Raw genomic sequence first — 20,650 nt, forward strand, 5'->3', positions numbered from 1 at the left:
TTTCATCTGCCATATGTCTGCTCATTTCACCAGTATGTCTACGTCCTCCTGAAGTCTGTTACTATCCTCCAAGTTTTCAAGTTTGGTGTCTTCTGCAAACTTTGAAATTATACCCTCTATACCCAAGTCCAGGTCATTAATATATATCAAAAAGAGCAGAGGTCCGAATACTGACCCCTGGGGAACACCACTGTATACTTCCCTCCCGTCTAAAAAGCAACTGTTCACCACTACTCTCTGCTCCCCCTAGCCAATTTTGTATCAACGCTGCCACTGTCCATTTAATCCCACGGGCTTTAATTTTGCTAACAAGTATATTATGTGGTACTTTATCAAATGCCTTTTGAAAGTCCATATACACAACACCAACCGCACTACCCTCATCAACCCTCTCCATTAAAGAACTCAATCAAGTTAGTCAAGCATGATTTTCCTTTATCAAACCCCTGCTGACTTTCATTTATTAGCCCATACTTTTCCTAGTGCCAGTTAGTTTTGTCCCTGATTATTATCTCTAAAAATTTTCCCACCACCATTAGGCTGACTGGCCTATAATTGTCGGGTTTATCCCTCTCTCCTTTTTTTGAACAGGGTGTAACAATTGCAATCCTCTGGCACCATCCCCGTATCCAAGGAGGATTGGAAGATTGTGGCCAGAACCTCCGCAATTTCCACCCTTACTTCCCTCAGTAACCTAGGATGCATCCCATCTGGACCGGGCGACTTTTCTACTTTGAGTACTGCCAATCTTTTAAGTACCTCATCCTTATCTATTTTCATCATATCCAATATCGCTGCTACCTCCTCCTTTACTGCTACAATGGCAGCATACTCTTCTCTAGTGAAGACCGATGCAAAATATTCATTTAGTGCCTCAGCTGTGGCCTCTGCCTCCACAAGAAGATCTCCCTTTTTGTCCCTAATCGGTCTCACCCTTCCTTTGACTACCCTTTTACTATTTATATGTTTATAAAAGACTTTCGGGTTCCCTGTTATGTCAGCCGCTAATCTGTTCTCACACTCTCTCTTTGCTCCTCTTATTTGTTTTTTTAGATCTCCTCTGTACTTTCTGTATCCAGCCTGATTCTCTACTGTATTATGAACCGTACATTCATTATAAGCCTCCTTTTTCTGTTTCATTTTAATCTCTATATCTTTAGTCATCCAGGGAGCTCTAGCTTTGGATGCCGTTCCTTTCCCCCTCGTAGGGATGTGTCTACTCTGTACCCAAATCAACTTCTCCTTGAAGGCCTCCCATTGTTCAATTATTATTTTGCCTACCAATTTTTGATTCCAATCCACCCGGGCAACATTCATTTTTAACTCACTCAAATTTGCCCTCTTCCAGTTAAGTATTTTCACATTTGATTGTCCCTTGTCCTTTTCCATAACTATTCTCAACCGCTCAAATGCTGGCATTGTAAGCAGTGTAGATGAAAACATAAAATTACAAAGGGATATTGATAGATTAGGTGAATGGGCAAAACTGTGGCAAATGGAATTCAATGTAGACAAATGTGAGGTCATCCACTTTGGATCAAAAAAGGATAGAACAGGGTACTTTCTAAATGGTAAAAAGTTAAAAACTGTGGATGTCCAAAGGGACTTAAGGGTTCAGGTACATCGATCATTGAAGTGTCATGAACAGGTGCAGAAAATAATCAAGAAGGCTAATGGAATGCTGGCCTTTATATCTAGAGGACAAGAGTACAAGGGGGCAGAAGTTATGCTGCAGCTGTACAAAACCCTGGTAAGACCGCACCTGGAGAACTGTGAGCAGTTCTGGGCACCGCACCTTCGGAAGGACATATTGGCCTTGGAGGGAGTGCAACGTAGGTTTACTAGAATGATACCTGGACTTCAAGGATTAAGTTACGAGGAGAGATTACACAAATTGGGGTTGTATTCTCTAGAGTTTAGACGGTTAAGGGGTGATCTGATCGAAGTTTATAAGATAGTAAGGGGAACGGATAGGGTGGATAGAGAGAAACTATTTCCGCTGGTTTGGGATTCCAGGAGTAAAAATTAGAGCCAGCCCTTTCAGGAGTGAGATTAGAAAACATTTCTACACACAAAGGGTGGTAGAAGTTTGGAACTCTCTTCCGCAAACGGCAATTGATACTAGCTCAATTGCTAAATTTAAATGTGAGATAGATAGCTTTTTGGCAACCAAAGGTATGAAGGGATATGGGCCAAAGGCAGGTATATGGAGTTAGATCACAGATCAGCCATGATCTTATCAAATGGCGGAGCAGGCACGAGGGGCTGAATGGCCTACTCCTGTTCCTATGTTCCTATGAATGATATGATGATCATTGTTCCCCAAATGTTCCCCCCTGAAACATGCTCCACCTGCCCCATGTGATTCCCCAGAACTAGATCCAGCACTGTTTCCTTCCTCGTTGGGCTAGAAACACACTGTTCCAGAAAGTTCTCTTGTATACATTTCAGGAATTCCTTCCCCTCTTTGCCCTTTACACTGTTACTGTCACAGTCTACACTGGGATAATTGAAGTCCCCTATTATCACTGCTCTATAGTTCTTGCATTTTTCTGTAATTTGCCTGCAAATTTGCTCCTCTATCTCCTTCCCACTATTTGGTGGCCTATAGTATAAACCCAGTAGCGTAGTAGCTCCTCTATTTTTCATCAGTTGAACCAAATAGATTCTGTCTTTGACCCCTCAACTACATCATCCCTTTCCAGTGCTATAATAGTCTCTCTGATCAATACTGCCACCATCCCCCCTCCTTTCTTTCCTTCACTATCTTTCCTGAATATCTTGTAGCCAGGAATATTAAATACCCAATCCTCCCCTTCTTTGAGCCAGATCTCTGTTATTACCACTATATTATAATCCCATGTTGCGACTTGAGTCTGCAGCTCACCAACCTTATTTACCACGCTACGTGCATTTACACACATGCACTCCATTCTTATCTTAGACTGCCTCGCATTTGCCCCTGTCTGATCGCTCCTATTTCTGAACTATTCTTTACTCTAGTGCTACTTGTCCTTCCCAGTCCTGTGTGCACCTTGTTTCTCCGCTCTAATGTTTCATCCTGGTGCCCATCCCCCTTCCAAATTAGTTTAAACCCTCCCCCACAGCACTGGTTAACCTCCCCACGAGGACATTGGTCCCAGCTCTGTGGAGGTGCAACCCGTCCATCCTGTACAGATCCCTCCTCCCCCAGAACTGGTCCCAATGCCCCAGGAATCTGAAGCCCTCCCTCCTGCACCATTGCTCCAGCCATGCATTAACCTGTCTTATCCTACTATTCCTATACTCACTAGCGGGTGGCACTGGGAGTAATCCAGAGATTACTACCTTTTGAGGTCCTGCTTTTTAACATCCTCCCTAGCTCCTGAAACTCTGACTGCAGGACCTCGACTCTTTTCCTTCCTACGTCATCAGTTCCCGCATGGACCATTACTTCTGGCTGTTCCCCTTCCCCCCTCAAAATATTCTGCACCCTCTCAGTGATGTCCTTTACCTGGCACCAGGGAGGCAACACACCATACAGGACTCACATCATTTGGTTGCAGAAATGCCTGTCTAACCCCGACTATCAAATCCCCTATAACAACCGCATTTCTTGTGTCCCCCCCGTGCAGCCGAGTCTCCCACGGTGCCGTGGATTTGGTCCTGACTGCACTCTCCCGAGGTGTCAACACCCTCACTGGTATTCAACACTGAATGCCGGTTTGTGAGTGCCACACTCCCAGGGGATTCCTGCACTGCCTGCCTGTACCTCCTAGTCTGTCTGGTGGTCACCCACTCCCTCTCTGCAGCTGCGGGGTGACCACTTCCTGAAACGTGCTATCCACGATTCTCTCAGCTTCCCGTATGCACTGTAGCGATGCCAGCCGCCCCTCAAGCTCAGAAACTCTGAGCTTGAGCTCGAGCAGTTGGCGGCACTTCCTGTGGTTTTCCAGGACACACAAAGTGTTCTGGAGTTCCCACATGGCACAGGGTGTGCATGCGACGGGCCCCAGCTGTCCTGCCATGTTAGCCAACAGTTATTTAAACTGTTTGTTTAGCTTTTAGGCACTTTAGTGTTTTAGTGTCAGATAAACAGTAACCACTAAAAATCACTAACCAATGAACTAAACACTTACTGACTTACTCTCGGTGCTCCTCCTTGCCTTGTTCTGATTCCTCGTGCAGCTCCCTTTATGTTCCACTCAGTCTTAATCTATAGTTCTTTGGTTTAAATCATTTAGCACCTCCTTCCCCCTCTGCACCTAATTCCCATACTCACCAAATTCTAAGTTGAATGCCCTCACTCTGTTAGCACTTCACTGTGTTAGAGGTTCACTCTCTGTCTTTCCCAACCTCTGCGCTTTGGCAAAGATCCTTGTACTATATACCTTAGCCCAAGTCTCTGGAGTGGGAACTGAACCCACCTTTTGACTCAGAGGTGAGGGAATGGTAGAGCAGGGACCAGACAGATCAAGAGAGGCATTGACAGAAGCACATCATCTTCACAATTCAACTTGATTTATAGGGTGCGTGATGTAGGGACTCTCAGAGAATGGGAAGTCCAGAATTACTCCCCCTCCCCCCCTCCCATTTTATTGAGGAACATTTAAAACAAAAGCAATGCAATTTTACATGTTAACATTCTAATTCACACAAGTATATTGATTATTAGCTAATGCATGAATCCATAGCTTTGCACACTATCACAGTATAATGAAAAGAGCTGAAGAGCACATGAACAGCAGGTAAAACTCCAGATCCCAGGCAGAAAATAAAGGAAACTACATAACTTGTACTTTTTACAAGAAAAGCCCTAAACCCTAACCTTACAGGATTGCTCAATATTTTCTTAAAAATTCAGATTTATCAGCAATGCTGCTTTGATAACATAAGGCAGAACAAGTCCTACAAATAAACTCCAACTCAGCTAAAAATTGATCAATGTGATCATATTTCACAAACCTTCAGGGACCTAGTGTAGCAATACTGAAATCTATTGATTCTAGGTCATCATATTGGAAGTAAGCTGCAGCAATATCTAAAATCTTAGTTCACAAAGTGCATAATTTGATCAATATAAACAACATAATAATCAAATATCAGCATTCTCATTGCAAAATCTTCTCTATAGGTCTGATTAAGACAAGCCATTCACTTCAATCATTATTCCTCAGGATGTCTGATCTGAAATCAGACAGCATCATATCCAGGCTGAGACTCTCCAAAGATGCACACGAGAAAAGATTTGCTTCAGCTAAAACAGCATTATTCAAATCCCCAGTCATTTACTTTATATAAGGTTTGGAGAGAGATCTTTTGAAAGTTAGCAATAAATATACAACAAAAACAAATTCAGCCACATAAAATCTCTTGTATGCCATCACAGTGCTACCCTTCATTCTTTTGAATAAAATTGTAGAACACAATTATTTGTAGTCAGAAAATGATGCAACCTGCATGCAGTTAGTTTACCAGAATTCAACTTTCTAATTCCAACTGCACAGATGAGACCCCACCTTCTCACAATTTCCAGAAGTCAGTTTGCCACTCCTTACCATCCTATTGCACGTACTGAGGGGAAGAGAGGTTGTAGCAATATTGTAAACGTGTTTGTACTGATTGGGTTTACAGCTTTGCTACAAGCACACAAAGGAATCTTCACCGAGGGCGGGCAAATACACTCAGTCTGGGAGAACTAGAGTTATCCCAGCATGACAGGGGAAAATAAAGCTCTTAGCCAAACTCTTATTGCAAATATCTTTTCTTCACATAATTTATATTTTTCTCCGGTTTTTGTAGTGATTAGAAACATTTCATTTATTGAAACGAAAATTTTTAAAAACAACTGTTTGAACTTATTTTTACTGAAATAAGAGAACTTGATCCCTTGTATCTGCAGTTTTCTTCAGGTGGCAGTCTTACTCCTTACCTTTAGTTCTGGATGGTGAAGATGGTGAAGAATTGATTAATGACCTCCTGGTTATTGCATGCAGGTCAGCGCTGCTCTTCTGTATAGTGTGATCACTCTGCGCTCTCTGATGGTTCACTGAAGGCTCAGACTTCCGCCTCTTTCTGTAGTCGCTTGCAGAACTTGTGGCACTGACAACAGATCCAAGCAGATTAACTGCATTACAGTCCTACTTATTTTTCTACTCTTATAGTGGCTGCTCACTCAGTGGAGGAAAACTGAACAGCTTTCACTTTACCTGTTGACTCCCAGTGAAATGGTTGGACAAAATGTTGTTGGTTTTGTACAGTTAAATTAAGTAGACAAAGTCAGACCTACTGATTGCACCAGTATGGTGGAAAGATATCTTTAGTCTTTAAATTGCTAACAGGCTCAGGGAAATGGCTGATTTCTTCAATCAGAAGTTTTCAATTCACAAACTACAACATTGAGATAAACAATAATATTACAACAACAAATCTGCTCTAATGTCAGCCGTGACTTTGCTACAATAATATCACCCTACAAAGGATCAAAATTGCACCAGTTCTTAGAATTTTTCAGGCCAATGGCAGATTGGATTTATAGAGTCCCACACCCATCAAAAAAATAATTCTTTCACCTTTCTCCCACATACAGGTAGGAGCTAAAGTAGCTCATCTGTTGAAAGTCTCCTTAGCACCAACTGTTGATTAGCAATGGTGGTCAATTTCAGTACTGCAAGTGTGCATACTCATGCCACGGACCTCCATTCACACCGTTGCCTCTTTCTCAATAATTGGTAGGAGCCTAGGGCAAACAGTGGAAGTCAGCGACTTGAGTACAGGTTCTTGAAATTCAACTATACTTGAGGGTTTCTGCAGTTTTAATGGGAGGAGGAACAAGAGAATGGAGAACCCTTGCATCAAGTTTTCTAATCAACGGATATTTGTTCTTGCATTTCATTGCAAAATCAAATATCTGCGAGAAAGGTCTTAACTGAGCTTTGGGAAGACGATCAACAAGAGATTTCGAAAACAGAAATGTGACTTTTGGCCTAATTTAGACGCAGCTGCTGCTTCTGCTGAATGAATCCTCACTGTACACATGGTGGGGCACTCTGACCTTGCATTGGAGGACATTTAATCACTGCACATCTGCCATCTGGTACTCTAACCCCGTTTCTTTGATATGTTCAGGGGCTCATTTTCTAAGCTGTTGGTTGATGTTTGGCAGCTGGGTTAGAATGGTACCTGAGTGCAAGCCAAATATTTCTGACGACAGCTGCCGCAGGAGGAAGATGCAGCATCATTTATAGCTTCCATGAATTTTTTTTTAAAAGTAAAACTGATAGAATCCTTTAACAAGTTACATTTCTACAGCTTTCCTTGCATAAAAGAACACCTTAGAGTGATTCCCAAGGCTCAAAACTACCTCTTAATTTGGTACCAAATTGATAATGTCTCTCAAAGACCAGAGAGATGGCTAGTGTAGGAAATTGAAATATCTGTGCTTCTCAGAGATTGGGGCAAAATAGAGGGCGTTTTATTCTGCATCTGGCTAGGAGTGCTTGTTGTTGACGGTGGGTGACTGAAGTGGGAAAAATATTAAATGCCTCAGTGTTAACATATCTTATTTTAAAGGGCACATAAATTCGTAAAAGAAAACTGAAAAGTTACATATGCAGGGCTAAGAAGCCGCTATATACTTCAAAAAGATAATATCCCCCATTAGTTTTGCTATTGTTTCTTGTGTAATTTTTGGTTCCTTCGTAATTTTTCCTCTCCATGTTTCTGTTGCTTTGTTTCTAAAACGTTCAACTTTCTCACTCTAAGTTTTCTTTTAAATTGTTTTCCCTGTTTTCTTCTTTATAAAATTACAGACTTAAAAGGCTTGAAATCCATAAATCTCCATGGACACAGAAAGTGTGGTGGGTAAGCGTAATGGGCTAAAAGGAACATGAGAAAAGACTAGCAGATAAGAGTATGGATTTCGATAAGGAAAAGTTTAAGGATATAGACCACTCAGGGATGAAGGAGTGAGTCTAATTATGGAGGCTGAAGGTTATAGCAGAGATATTAAATAAATATCTTGCATCAGTTTTTATAAATGATAGTAGGTGTACGAGAGGAGGATTTAGAACAACTGCTGGAGATAACTAGAAAAGGACTTTGTTATGGAAAAATAGCAGAGCTCAAGATGAATAAGTCACCAGGGCCCTGATGGTATGTTCCCTAGGTTGCTGAAGAAAGTCAGGGTGTAGGTAGCGGAGACGCTAATTACGTTTTCAATTGTCCTATCATATGCAACATTGCACCTGGGGGACTGGAGGGTAGCCAATGTAACACCTTTGCTCAAGGGAAAGAAGGATAAACCAGATAATTATAAATCAGTTAGTCTAACATCAATTGCGGACAAACTCTGAGCGTCCATAATTCAAGATCAAATTTGTGAGCATTTAAAGACGCATGAGTTAATCAAGAGCAGGGAGCATGCATTTGCTAAAGGCAAGTCAGGTTTGAAATTCAAAAGTGGCTGCAGTTCATATATAATTCATTATATATGAATTTTTAGACGGCATTCAATAAGGTGTCTCACAGGAGGCTTGTTACAAAAATTCAGGCTTATGGTATAGAGGAATGCCACCGCATGGATAGAAAGTTGGTTGACTGACCGGATCAAGGGGTTGAGATTTACATGTATTATTTGGATTGGAGAGGGTTAAAAGAGGTGAACCAAAGGGATCAGTGCTGGGTCCACTTTTGAGGAGAACTGTAAAAGACTTCAGGAGGAGATAGACAGGTTAACGGAATGGATAGACATAGAGCAGATGCAGGGAAATGTAAGGTAATGCATTTCGGGAGGAAAACAAGGATTGGAAGTCGACACTCAAATGGAAGGACCCTGAAGTGTGGATGAACAGAGACCCCTAGTGGTTCAACTATGTAAATAATTAAAAGTGTAAATGCAACAACAACATGCATTTATATAGTGCCTTTAATGTAGTAAAACATCCAAAGGCACTCACAGGAGAGTTATCAGACAAAAAATTGACACCGAGCCACATAAGGAGATATTAGAACAAGTGATCAAAAGCTTGGCCAAAGAGGTAGGTTTTAAGGAACGTCTTAAAGAAGAGAGAGGTGAAGAAGCAGAGAGGTTTAAGGAGGGATTTCGAGAGTTTAGGGCCTAGACAACTGAAGGCACAATTGCCAATGGTGAGGTGAAGGAAATCGGGGATGCACAAGAGGCCAGAATTGGAGGAATGTAGGGTTCTTGGAGGGTCGTAGGGCTGGAGGAGGTTACCGAGATGGGGGGGATGGGGCAGAGTGGGGGCATGGAAGGTTTTGAACACAAGGATGAGAATTTTAAATTTGAGGCGTCGCTTGATAAAGCCATATGAAGACCAATAGCATTTTTTTTTTAAAAAAGGAGTTATACAAGTGAGACCTCACCTGGAGTACTGCGTACAGTTTTGGTCTCCTTATCTAAGGAAGGATATACTTGTCTTGGAGGCGGTGCAATGAAGGTTCACTAGATTAATTCCTGGGATGAGAGGGTTGTCCTCTGAAGAGAGGTTGAGTAAAATGGGCCTATACTCTCCGGAGTTTAGAAGAATGAGAGGTGATCTTATTGAAACATATAAGATTCTGAGGGGGCTTAGCAAGGTAGATGCTGAAAGATTGTTTCCCCTGGCTCGAGAGCCTAGAACTAGGGGCATAGTTGCAGGATAAGGGGTCGGCCATTCAAGACTGAGATGAGGAGGAATTTCTTCACGCAGAGGGTTATGAATCTTTGGAATTCTCTACCCCAGAGGGCTGTGGATGCTGAGTCATTGAATATATTCAAGGCTGAGATCGATAGATTTTTGGACTCTAGGGGAATCAAGGGATATGGGGATCGGGCGGGAAAGTGGAGTTGAGGTCGAACATCAGCCATGATCTGATTGAATGGCAGAGCAGTCTTGAGGGGCCGTATGGCTTATTCCTGCTCCTATTTCTTTTGGATGATACCAAAGATGATAAACTACAGTTATGAGGATAGGCTTGAGATACCAGGACTAGATACTAGGTCCATCACCAAGAGTGGCTTGGTAGCACCACCACTGACCGAGCTGGCCGAGTCCTGAAGGACATAGCTGCCAGACTGGGCCTGCGGCAGGTGGTGAGCGAACTAACACGAGGGAAAAACTTACTTGACCTCGTCCTCACTAATCTACCTGTCGCAAATGCATCTGTCCATGACAGTATTGGTAGGAGTGATCACCGCACAGTCCTCGTGGAGATGAAGTCCCGTCTTTGCACTGAGGACACCATCCAATGTGTTGTGTGGCACTACCACCGTGCTAAATGGGATAGATTCAGAACAGATCTAGCAGCTCAAAACTGGGCATCCATGAGGCGCTGTGGGCCATCAGCAGCAGCGGAATTGTATTCCAGCACAATTTGTAACCTCATGGCCCGGCATATTCCTCACTCTACCATTACCAACAAGCCAGGGGATCAACCCTGGTTCAATGAGGAGTGTAGAAGAGCATGCCAGGAGCAGCACCAGGCGTACCTAAAAATGAGGTGCCAACCTGGTGAAGCTACAACTCAGGACTACATGCATGCTAAACAGCGGAAGCAACATGCTATAGACAGAGCTAAGTGATTCCACAACCAACGGATCAGATCAAAGCTCTGCAGTCCTGCCACATCCAGTCGTGAATGGTGGTGGACAATTAAACAACTAACGGGAGGAGGAGGCTCTGCAAACATCCCCATTCTCAATGATGGCGGAGTCCAGCACGTGAGTGCAAAAGACAAGGCTGAAGCGTTTGCAACCATCTTCAGCCAGAAGTGCCGAGTGGATAATCCATCTCAGCCTCCTCCCGATATCCCCACCATCACGGAAGCCAGTCTTCAGCCAATTCGATTCACTTCACGTGATATCAAGAAACGGCTGAGTGCACTGGATACAGCAAAGGCTATGGGCCCTGACAACATCCCAGCTGTAGTGCTGAAGCCTTGTGCTCCAGAACTAGCTGCGCCTCTAGCCAAGCTGTTCCAGTACAGCTACAACACTGGCATCTACCCGACAATGTGGAAAATTGCCCAGGTATGTCCTGTCCACAAAAAGCAGGACAAATCCAATCCGGACAATTACCGCCCCATCAGTCTACTCTCAATCATCAGAAAAGTGATGAAAGGTGTCGTCGACAGTGCTATCAAGCGGCACTTACTCACCAATAACCTGCTCACCGATGCTCAGTTTGGGTTCCGCCAGGACCACTCGGCTCCAGACCTCATTACAGCCTTGGTCCAAACATGGACAAAAGAGCTGAATTCCAGAGGTGAGGTGAGAGTAACTGCCCTTGACATCAAGGCAGCATTTGACGGAGTGTGGCACCAAGGAGCCCTAGTAAAATTGAAGTCAATGGGAATCAGGGGGAAAACTCTCCAGTGGCTGGAGTCATACCTAGCACAAAGGAAGATGGTAGTGGTTGTTGGAGGCCAATCATCTCAGCCCCAGGACATTGCTGCAGAAGTTCCTCAGGGCAGTGTCCTAGGCCCAACCATCTTCAGCTGCTTCATCAATGACCTTCCCTCCATCATAAGGTCAGAAATGGGGATGTTCGCTGATGACTGCACAGTGTTCAGTTCCATTCGCAACCCCTCAAATAATGAAGCAGTCCGAGCCCGCATGCAGCAAGACCTGGACAACATCCAGGCTTGGGCTCATAAGTGGCAAGTAACATTCGCGCCAGTTAAGTGCCAGGCAATGACCATCTCCAACAAGAGAGAATCTAACCACCTCCCCTTGACATTCAACGGTATTACCATCGCCGAATCCCCCACCATCAACATCCTGGGGGTCACCATTGACCAGAAACTTAACTGGACCAGCCATATAAATACTGTGGCTACAAGAGCAGGTCAGAGGCTGGGTATTCTGCGGCGAGTGACTCACCTCTTGACTCCCCAAAGCCTTTCCACCATCTACAAGGCACAAGTCAGGAGTGTGATGGAATACTCTCCACTTGCTTGGATGAATGCAGCTCCAACAACACTCAAGAAGCTCGACACCATCCAAGATAAAGCAGCCCGCTTGATTGGCACCCCATCCACCACCCTAAACATTCACTCCCTTCACCACCGGCGCACTGTGGCTGCAGTGTGTACCATCCACAGGATGCACTGCAGCAACTCGCCAAGGCTTCTTCGACAGCACCTCCCAAACCCGCGACCTCTACCACTTAGAAGGACAAGAGCAGCAGGCACATGGAAACAACACCACCTGCACGCTCCCCTCCAAGTCACACACCATCCTGACTTGGAAATATATCGCCGTTCCTTCATTGTCGCTGGGTCAAAATCCTGGAACTCCCTTCCGAACAGCACTGTGGGAGAACCGTCACCACACGGACTGCAGCGGTTCAAGAAGGCGGCTCACCACCACCTTCTCAAGGGCAATTAGGGATGGGCAATAAATGCCGGCATTGCCAGCGACGCCCACATCCCGTGAACGAATAAAAAAAAACTATTTTCACTGGAGCAGAGAAAAGTTAAAAAGGACAGCTTTAACAGAAGTTTTAAAATTATGACAGGTTTTGGTTGGGTGAATCAGGAAAGACTATTTCATCTGGTTAGAATATCATCAATTTAAAATGATCACTAGAAAAATGAGGAGTGAGAATTCTTATTTTTACATAGAGCATAAATTGCTTTGCTATGGGATGCAGTTCAGGCAGAGACCATTGCATCTTTCAAGGGAAAAGTAAATAAAGACTTGAAGTGGAGGAAGATTCAGCATTAATGCAAAACAAGGCAGTGGGATTAGTATTGGTTTGCTCTGGTGAAGTGCCAGCATAGACATAATGGCTGAATGGCCATGTTCTGTGCTGTATATTTTTGTGTTTCTATGGACAGATGCAACATAACCAAAGCATGTTAAGTGAGATTAGGAAGTCTATGAAATGCTGACAGTAATCATGAAGGAACCCATGAATGTAGGGGAGGTCCAACTGAATTGGAAACAATCCAACATTATACCTATTTTCAAGAAAGGCGATAAGGCAAACCTTACTCGTGTTAACACTACTGCTGCTGGAAATTTATTTGTATTACAGAATTACATCTGTTGTATCACAAATCCTAGAAGTGAAGACAGTTATCTTCTAGTCATAAATGAAGCAGTAGCAGTCTAAATAATGATGACATTTCAACCTCAGAGACTAGTGGTGATTAATAACAGGAGGGACACAAGTCTGACAATCCACAAGGACACTACATAAAAGCTGCTGCAATAACCAAATTAAATTAGCTACAAATATATTACCATTGCAAATCTATCACACACAAAATGCCCGTTTAAAACTTCAAGTCAATTTCTATGGTTCCTAAACATATAGAAATCCATTCAGAAGTAGTGACAAATTGCAGGGTGGATGATATACCTTTATCTGGGCTGCATGTCAAAAGTGTTTAAAACCATTTATTATTTTATCTGAAATAAGAAGCAATGAAAATAAACTGTGACAGAGTGCAGTGAAAGCAAGAGGTGAATTAGAAGCTGCAGTATCCCATGTGACCCACATACCTATGGCAATTATTAGTCAGCTCAATTAATTTTCAAATCAATTAAAAGACCATTATCTATTAGAGTCTAGTTTCCTGATGTTCTTAAGTGACATTAAGAGGCTAATTGTCTAAATTAGTGCTACATTGTGCAATGATGATCCATGGTGATTAAGGTAAACTTTTTGTTTTGGAGCAAGCTGCCTTGTCAATAGCCTTTTGTCATCCCTTTGCTTCCAGGAGAGAAAAATACTATAGTCCCATTCCATCCACTTCATCTAACAAATGAAATTATGCCTTTATTTTCAAAACCTGGATTATGTTAACTAGTCATACATACAATATTGTATTCTTATACACAAACAATAAAAATGCATGCTTATAAAACATGTGAGCCTGGGTCTAAAGATCTAACTATGGTCCAATAATACACTGTGCTGTGCATTGATCTACTAAACCAACACTCTAACAAACAAATTAAGGCTTTCTCTAAAAATTTCTCCTGTGCTGTCTAATTTAATGAATAGACAAAGGTGACAATTGTCATGAAGCATCACAGTAGAACAGTCACTTTATATTTCCAAAATGTAACTGCTATTAGATGTTGAATTACATGGTCTTATTTATATCTGCAAAAAAATGCAATCACGGATTATGTGCTCAAATCATGCTCAATAATAGTTCAGAAACAAAATGAGGAACTAAATGGCATTATCTATTAAGGCTTACCTGGAAGGTCTCTCCAATGGCCTATCTATTGAAGGACTGTAAAAAGAGGCCTGCAAGAAAACCAGTTGAAGAGAGAGGATTAGGATTACTGCCAGAAGAACAGAAGTCTCTATCTGTAGTTCAGTTTTCAATTTTTCAACCAATTTCTTTTGGGTTTGGCATCTCCAATGCAATAAAAGGCAGACACTCAGTTGGATTAACAGCAGGATCTGTGATGCATCACAGAATTCACATCACCCAAAGCACAAGCAACAAATGGAGATGAGAATGCTGGCTGTCACTTCATAATCTTTACTTATTTACATAAATTGCTTGGATGAACTGTCCAATAGTTTTAATATTTGCCCCACTACTCACGAATGTTTCGATTTCAACTAAAGCTGGAAACTATAAATAACTGAAAACATATCTATTTTCTTGGTTGACAAACATGCCAGTTTCCATTGTCAACTATTACCCTTCACAAAGGCTGCTTGGCACTTTGCTAGCAACTTTTAGAAGGGACTCTTGTGTCCAGAAGCAGAATGTAGTGTCACTTTAAATACAGGTCAGTTGTCAGGATAATTTGCGGCCTCTGTGACTTTTATTTAGCAGTAATGGACCAACTGATATTGGAGGTTGAGGAGGGATTGGATACATAAGTTTGTGTTAACTCACAGAGTTGTCAACAAGTATAACCTATATTATTAATGAAGCAAAGTATTCAAAAAATGCTGTTAAAAGTTCTAGATGCTTAAACCAATCTATTGAGACATTTATGATTCTATTTTTAAAATTTACAACAGGAAATACCAGTTGCAAAACAAGGCTATTCTGTAAGCTCAATCTTTCAGTTGCCCTGCTCTATGCTGTTACAAAGTGTCTCTTAATTCACAAGCACAGCTCATCAAAGCTTAAGACGCAGCTCATCAAATTAGAGTACGGAAGGAATTTTAAGCTTAAAGAGTGACACCCCAAGTTTTTAATTAGTGATTTAATTGTACTCAACCAAGATATCTAATTGCATTAACCTTTCATGCCTGACGCATTAATTTATTTCCAGCTCAGACTAAAGGCATGAAAGTCTCCTCTTTGTGCTGGCTGTAAAGGTTTGGATGGTCTCAGTCCAGCATCTAGTAGGCATAGGCCCAGGGCATAACCGCTTCAAACTGGAAATGCCACTCAGATCAATTAGATAGTGGAAAATTCAAAATGTTCACACTGGTGCGGTAAGGATGCTCTTATGAGTTTGGGAGTTATGACAGAGTAGATATGGCATAACTCCGTGTCTAGCACAATGTCCAAAGTGGTTAGTATTTCATTCCCACACCTTGATAAGCACAAAATTCACACACAAGTCAAAAATAAAAACAAAATACAATGACATCACATTACACTGAAATTTCATTTGTGGGTTTATCCCAAATGAGATGCAAGTATAAACTTGCCATCAGTTATATTTATGCCAAGGTGTGGGTGAATGAACTAAATAGTTATATATAGATACTTTACGTTTACATACGCCTACAAGTAGCCATTGAAGAAAAGCTGGAAAATTCTTACAATGTACACATATGAACACAGTTGGAATGTAGAAATATTGCAATCCAAATATTGCTGAATTTTTATGAAGAATTCTAAAACTATCAGAACAACATTTTCAAGCACTTGATGTTTATTCTAGGAATGAGTAAATGGTATGATTTTTTTTTTAAAAGACACGTTTCCCAACCTGGGGCATGATTTTAACATGGCGGTGGGATCTCAGCAGGGTGGTAATAATCAGGTGGGAAAACCAGAGAAAAAAATCATGCGGTTTCTCGAGGGATTGCAACTCAGATGAAGCCACTTAACTCAACTTCTGGGTTTTGCGTCCTCAAGCTGCGCAGCAGGCGGACTGCAAACCCCTATGATGTGTTTAAAGCCCACTATTTAAAGGGCCACTCCAACAATGTATTTTGAAGGAGAAAGGAGGCTACAATGACTATGCAACATTCCAGAGCCAAGCCAGCACCTAGGTTCTCCGTTACCGCCCTGGAGACATTGCTGGGTGCAGTGAGAAGCAGGAGGGAGGTGCTTTATCCACCAGACAGGAGCAAGAAACCTGGTTCTGTCACAAAGAAGGCATGGCTGGAGGTGGCAGAACAGGTCAGCAGCAGAAGCATGGTGTCCCATCATGGCTGCAATGCAGAAAGAGATTTAAAAATCTAACCAGGTCAGGAAAAGTGAATACAGTTACTGATTGACTTGCATTCTGTGGTGAACATTACCCCCCACCCCCTCTCACACTGCCTTGCGAAGCCTACTCCATCACATCACTCCTCACACCCACTTAAGGCTCAGTGTCAAATTACCTTCACTTTCTGTGCACTTCTTCACCCCCCAATTTGCGCACCCACCTCTCCCACTCACCCCAATCCTGATCCAATGTGATCAATCTGTCTGATCTTCATCCTCTGATGCTTCTGCTTCATTGTCATCCTGACCCAAAGCAATGCATGCATCAGTTGACCACATCACCCTCACTCATTCACACTTCTGTACTTTCTGCCCTTGTAGGAGAGTGTGCAAAATGCAAGGGAGAGGGGCGATGACCGAGGACCGGAGGGGGGCATCCACAAATTGCGGCCCTCACAGAGGCAGAGGAGAAGGCCTTGGAGAAAAGCTGGACGGTGGATTGACGTTATCAATGATTGACCTGTTGCATACCTCAGTACGCTCATCGCAACATTACTTCTGCGATGATTATTAATATTGATGTATGTTCTCTTCCAGGGGCGTCACGGACCGAAGACGTGGTCAAGGGCAATTCCTCAGAGGAGCTCCCTGCCTCTGAGGGCCCACAGTCACATCTTAGCGAGCCATCCACCAGCACAGATACTCACACCTCGGTGGGTCCTAGTAGAGATGTAGTTGGGTTATCATCTGGTGAGTCAACACACACAAGTGAGCACGAGCAGACACTGGTGGCAGGGGCAGCGGTGGAGAGTCCGCGTTGGTGGGTGCACTCCCCTCCAAGCTCTGCTCAGCTTGAGACAGATGCTGAACCCTGGGGGCCATCCTTGAGAAGGAGAATGATAGAAGTACAGGAGCAACTTTGCAAGGGAGTGGAAAAGTGCCATGCACACTCTCCACAATAGCGGAGAGGATGGAGGAGTTCATCGCTAGTGGACTGATGGCGCAGGTAAGTGTGGGAATGTCTGCGATGGAGAGAATGGCAGCCTCCATTGAGCTTCAAGCACGGCTCACCAAATGAGTCCATTCAGGCCCTGGCAACGGCCGTGCGGACTCAGGACGAACTACATTCTGCTGCCTTAGCACTGGCCTTCCAAGGCATCACACATGGCCTCCAAATTGTTGTCCAGCAAAGTGGCAGGAGTGATGCGGCCCTGGCCCAGGAGAGGGATGATGGCGAAAGGGGACACGCAAGTGGGAACGCCACTCAAAGCACTCCCACGTCTCACCCGTTGCACCCCCCCCCCCCCCCCAAAACGGTACCTGCAATGCTGCCTCCTCTCCAGATGGCCGAGTCTGCCCCTGCACAGGTGCAGGTGGAGCAGTCTTTGGAGGGGCCTTCACGGGCTTCAAAACCCAGAGGTCATAGGCAAAGAGCATCTCAGCAGTCCGGGCATGAATCTGAGCAACCTGCCACTACCTCTGCTGCAGCCACAGGGGATGCATCACGTAGAAGTGCCAGGAAAATGAAGTAGAAGATTTTGTAATCACAAAGGGTATGCACAAGGGTGTCTGACAGACTGTCATGTTTTTCATTTCTATTTAGTTTATGTTACATTCACATTAAATGTTGTAATTATCACCACCGCTGCCACATCTTGCCCATTCTCGAGTCCCTTTTACGAAAGTGACCGTACGTGTGGTTGCTCATGAACGGCGAGACTTGTTTGCCTTTGCAGTGGGTGTATGTGTCATTGTATGATTGATTTGTGCAACGGGGGGTGGGGTCATTACAGGTGGTCTGAGTACTTGGCTGTAGTCACTTTGCAGATCTCCCTATGAGAATCTATTAAATATGAATGACTCCCTGGCATGACTAGCAGCCAGGTTCGCTCATCGTCGTCGTCCTCCTCCTCTTCTTCAATGTTGATGGTAGATGTGGGCACATGGGAGCTCATCCACCGGTAACCTCTCTGTTGAGTGACATTGTGCAGGATATAACACACGAGTATTATTCTGCACACCCTCGCCGGTGAGTACTGAAGGGCTCCCCCAGATCGATCCAGGCATCTGAAGCGCATCTTCAGCATTTCTATGGTTTGCTCAATGGCAGACCTGGTGGCGATGTGACTGTTGTTGTACTGCTTCTGTGCCTCGTTGGTGGGGTTCCTCACAGTTGTCATGAGCCTTGTCTCCCACGAGCCACCCATTAAGTGTGTCTCCTGCCAGTTTTAATTGGCGGCGGGACTTCCGGGTTTCTGAAGCACGCACGCACCCAGATGTGTCTGGGTGAAACTCATTTCTCGGCACGTTGGAGCCGTAACTCATTTCCACTCCGAACTTTTTAAATTTTTACTACCCCCCCCCCTCCACCCCCAACCCACCCGTTCTTCGGGGTTAAAATCATGCCCCTGATCTTTTCTTTCTTTTTTTTTTAAATTTAAGTTTTTTTGAGCCAAACTTCATCCTCCAGCAGACAAGGTTGACGTTCATCATGCTTCCAGGCTGGCAACTAGGGTGTACGGAAGTGGCCTAGGGTAGCTGATCTAATGATTCTCCATCCCTCCTTGATGAGAATAGAAGCTTCCCATGTGGAGGATTTTTGACATAATCTCCTTGTATACCACTGTGGTTGGAAATATCAAATAAACATACAATGCTGTCACTTTTTCTAAAGATTAAATGTTACTAATTAACAAATCATCTTACAATATTGCAGATCATTTTGAGGTGGGTGTAATGCTTCCATACATATTAGGCTTCCTGAAACATGAGATATGCTTGGCGGACTATTCAGATGTCTCCGTATCATAGGACTTCGAGTCATGAGCGTCAACTATCTTTAAAGTCATCTGATCAAATTAAGATGCAAACATGTAGAGCAGTAGGATATTGTAAAATAATTCAATTCACAGTCTTGAGCATAGCCCATGTTTCTTTGCCATTCCTTTCTTCCAACCAATTTTGAAATCCAATTTGCTACCCTTCCCCTAATTCCGTATCCCTTAATTTTCTATAATAGTCTACTGTATGGTACCTTGTCAAAAGCCATCCGAATGTTCGTGTACATCATTTGCCCCATCCACCATATCTGTCACCTCCTCAAAAAACTCTAGATTTGCAATGCATGATTTTCCTTTCTGAAATCAACTTCTCCCCATAGGAAGCCAATGTTTCAAACTTGCTAGAGAGGATAATTTGCTTTGGCCGTTTCTGCTCTAGCCTATCCCTTCATATTTTCCCTGACCCATGGATAGTCATCACTCTTCACCTTACCACTGCCAGCTCTCAATGGAAAGTTTTATCTCTGCCAGCCTGTCAGAACCTCTATACTCTGGGTTCCAAAAAGACCTCCGGACTGATGGCATCCCTTCTATAATCCTCCAGATATGTCCTTCCAAAATTATCCGTGGCCTTTGCAGTCTTTTCGGTCACTATCACCTTTCTTTTTCCTTGAAAATTTGCTTGCATTCGCCCTATCCCCAAGAAAGGTGATCTCTCTTACCCTTTGAGTTAGCGTCCTTTTGCCCTTACATTGGTACTTTGTAAAGTTACAGAATTTGTTGACTCTCAAACTATCCAGTACCTTTCAAGTTCCAGCCTAATCCACTATTATAGTAGGGTTTTCAGCATACCATTCCACTGATTGTTACCTTTATTATGCACATCTGGAAGTTTGCTGCAGGAGCACTTTGATAAGTCATCGGGCTTAGATATCTCCAAAATCTTTGACAGAGTCTGCTGCTGTTATTTCAAGGTTATTTAAGCAATGTATTAATAAGGAATTACTTGCGAGTTCACTTTTCTACATTATATAGATCAAAGTTTTAGTGTGAGCTCCTAATATTGGTGTCCAGAATAGACACACAAGAGCACACTGGTAGTTACTCAAGCTGTAGAGCAGACACATCACATTTTTAAAAATTATTCGTTCATGGGATGTAGGCGTCGCTGGCAAGGCCAGGATTTTTATTGCCCATCCCTAATTGCCCTTGAGAAGGTGGTGGTGAGCCATCTTCTTGAACCGCTGCAGTCCATGTGGTGAAGGTTCTCCCACAGGTAGGGAGTTGCAGGATTTTGACCCAGTGACGATGAAGGAACGGCGATATATTTCCAAGTCGGGATGGTGTGTGACTTGGCCGGAAATGTGCAGGTGGTGTTGTTCCCATGTGCCTGCTGCCCTTGTCCTTCTAGGTGGTAAAGGTCGCAGGTTTGGGAGGCGCTGTCGAAGAAGCCTTGGCGAGTTGCTGCAGTGCATCCTGTGGATGGTACACACTGCAGCCACGGTGCGCCGGTGGTG

At 43.4% G+C, this 20,650-nt stretch overlaps 1 protein-coding gene across 1 annotated transcript in view; it reads right to left on the minus strand.

Moving 5' to 3' along the window:
- Positions 1 to 20,650, minus strand: part of sorbs2b (sorbin and SH3 domain containing 2b) — a 259,709-nt gene that overhangs the window by 52,127 nt on the left and 186,932 nt on the right. Inside the window, exons 14-15 of the mRNA XM_067982104.1 lie at positions 14,197 to 14,246; positions 5,912 to 6,081 (exon numbers count right to left, since the gene is read on the minus strand). Of these exons, the coding sequence (XP_067838205.1) occupies positions 5,912 to 6,081; positions 14,197 to 14,246 (220 nt within the window). The remainder of the gene's footprint in view (positions 1 to 5,911; positions 6,082 to 14,196; positions 14,247 to 20,650) is intronic.

The sequence above is a fragment of the Heptranchias perlo genome, chromosome 4 (assembly GCF_035084215.1).
Source record: "Heptranchias perlo isolate sHepPer1 chromosome 4, sHepPer1.hap1, whole genome shotgun sequence".
NCBI classification, from domain to species: Eukaryota; Metazoa; Chordata; class Chondrichthyes; order Hexanchiformes; family Hexanchidae; genus Heptranchias; species Heptranchias perlo.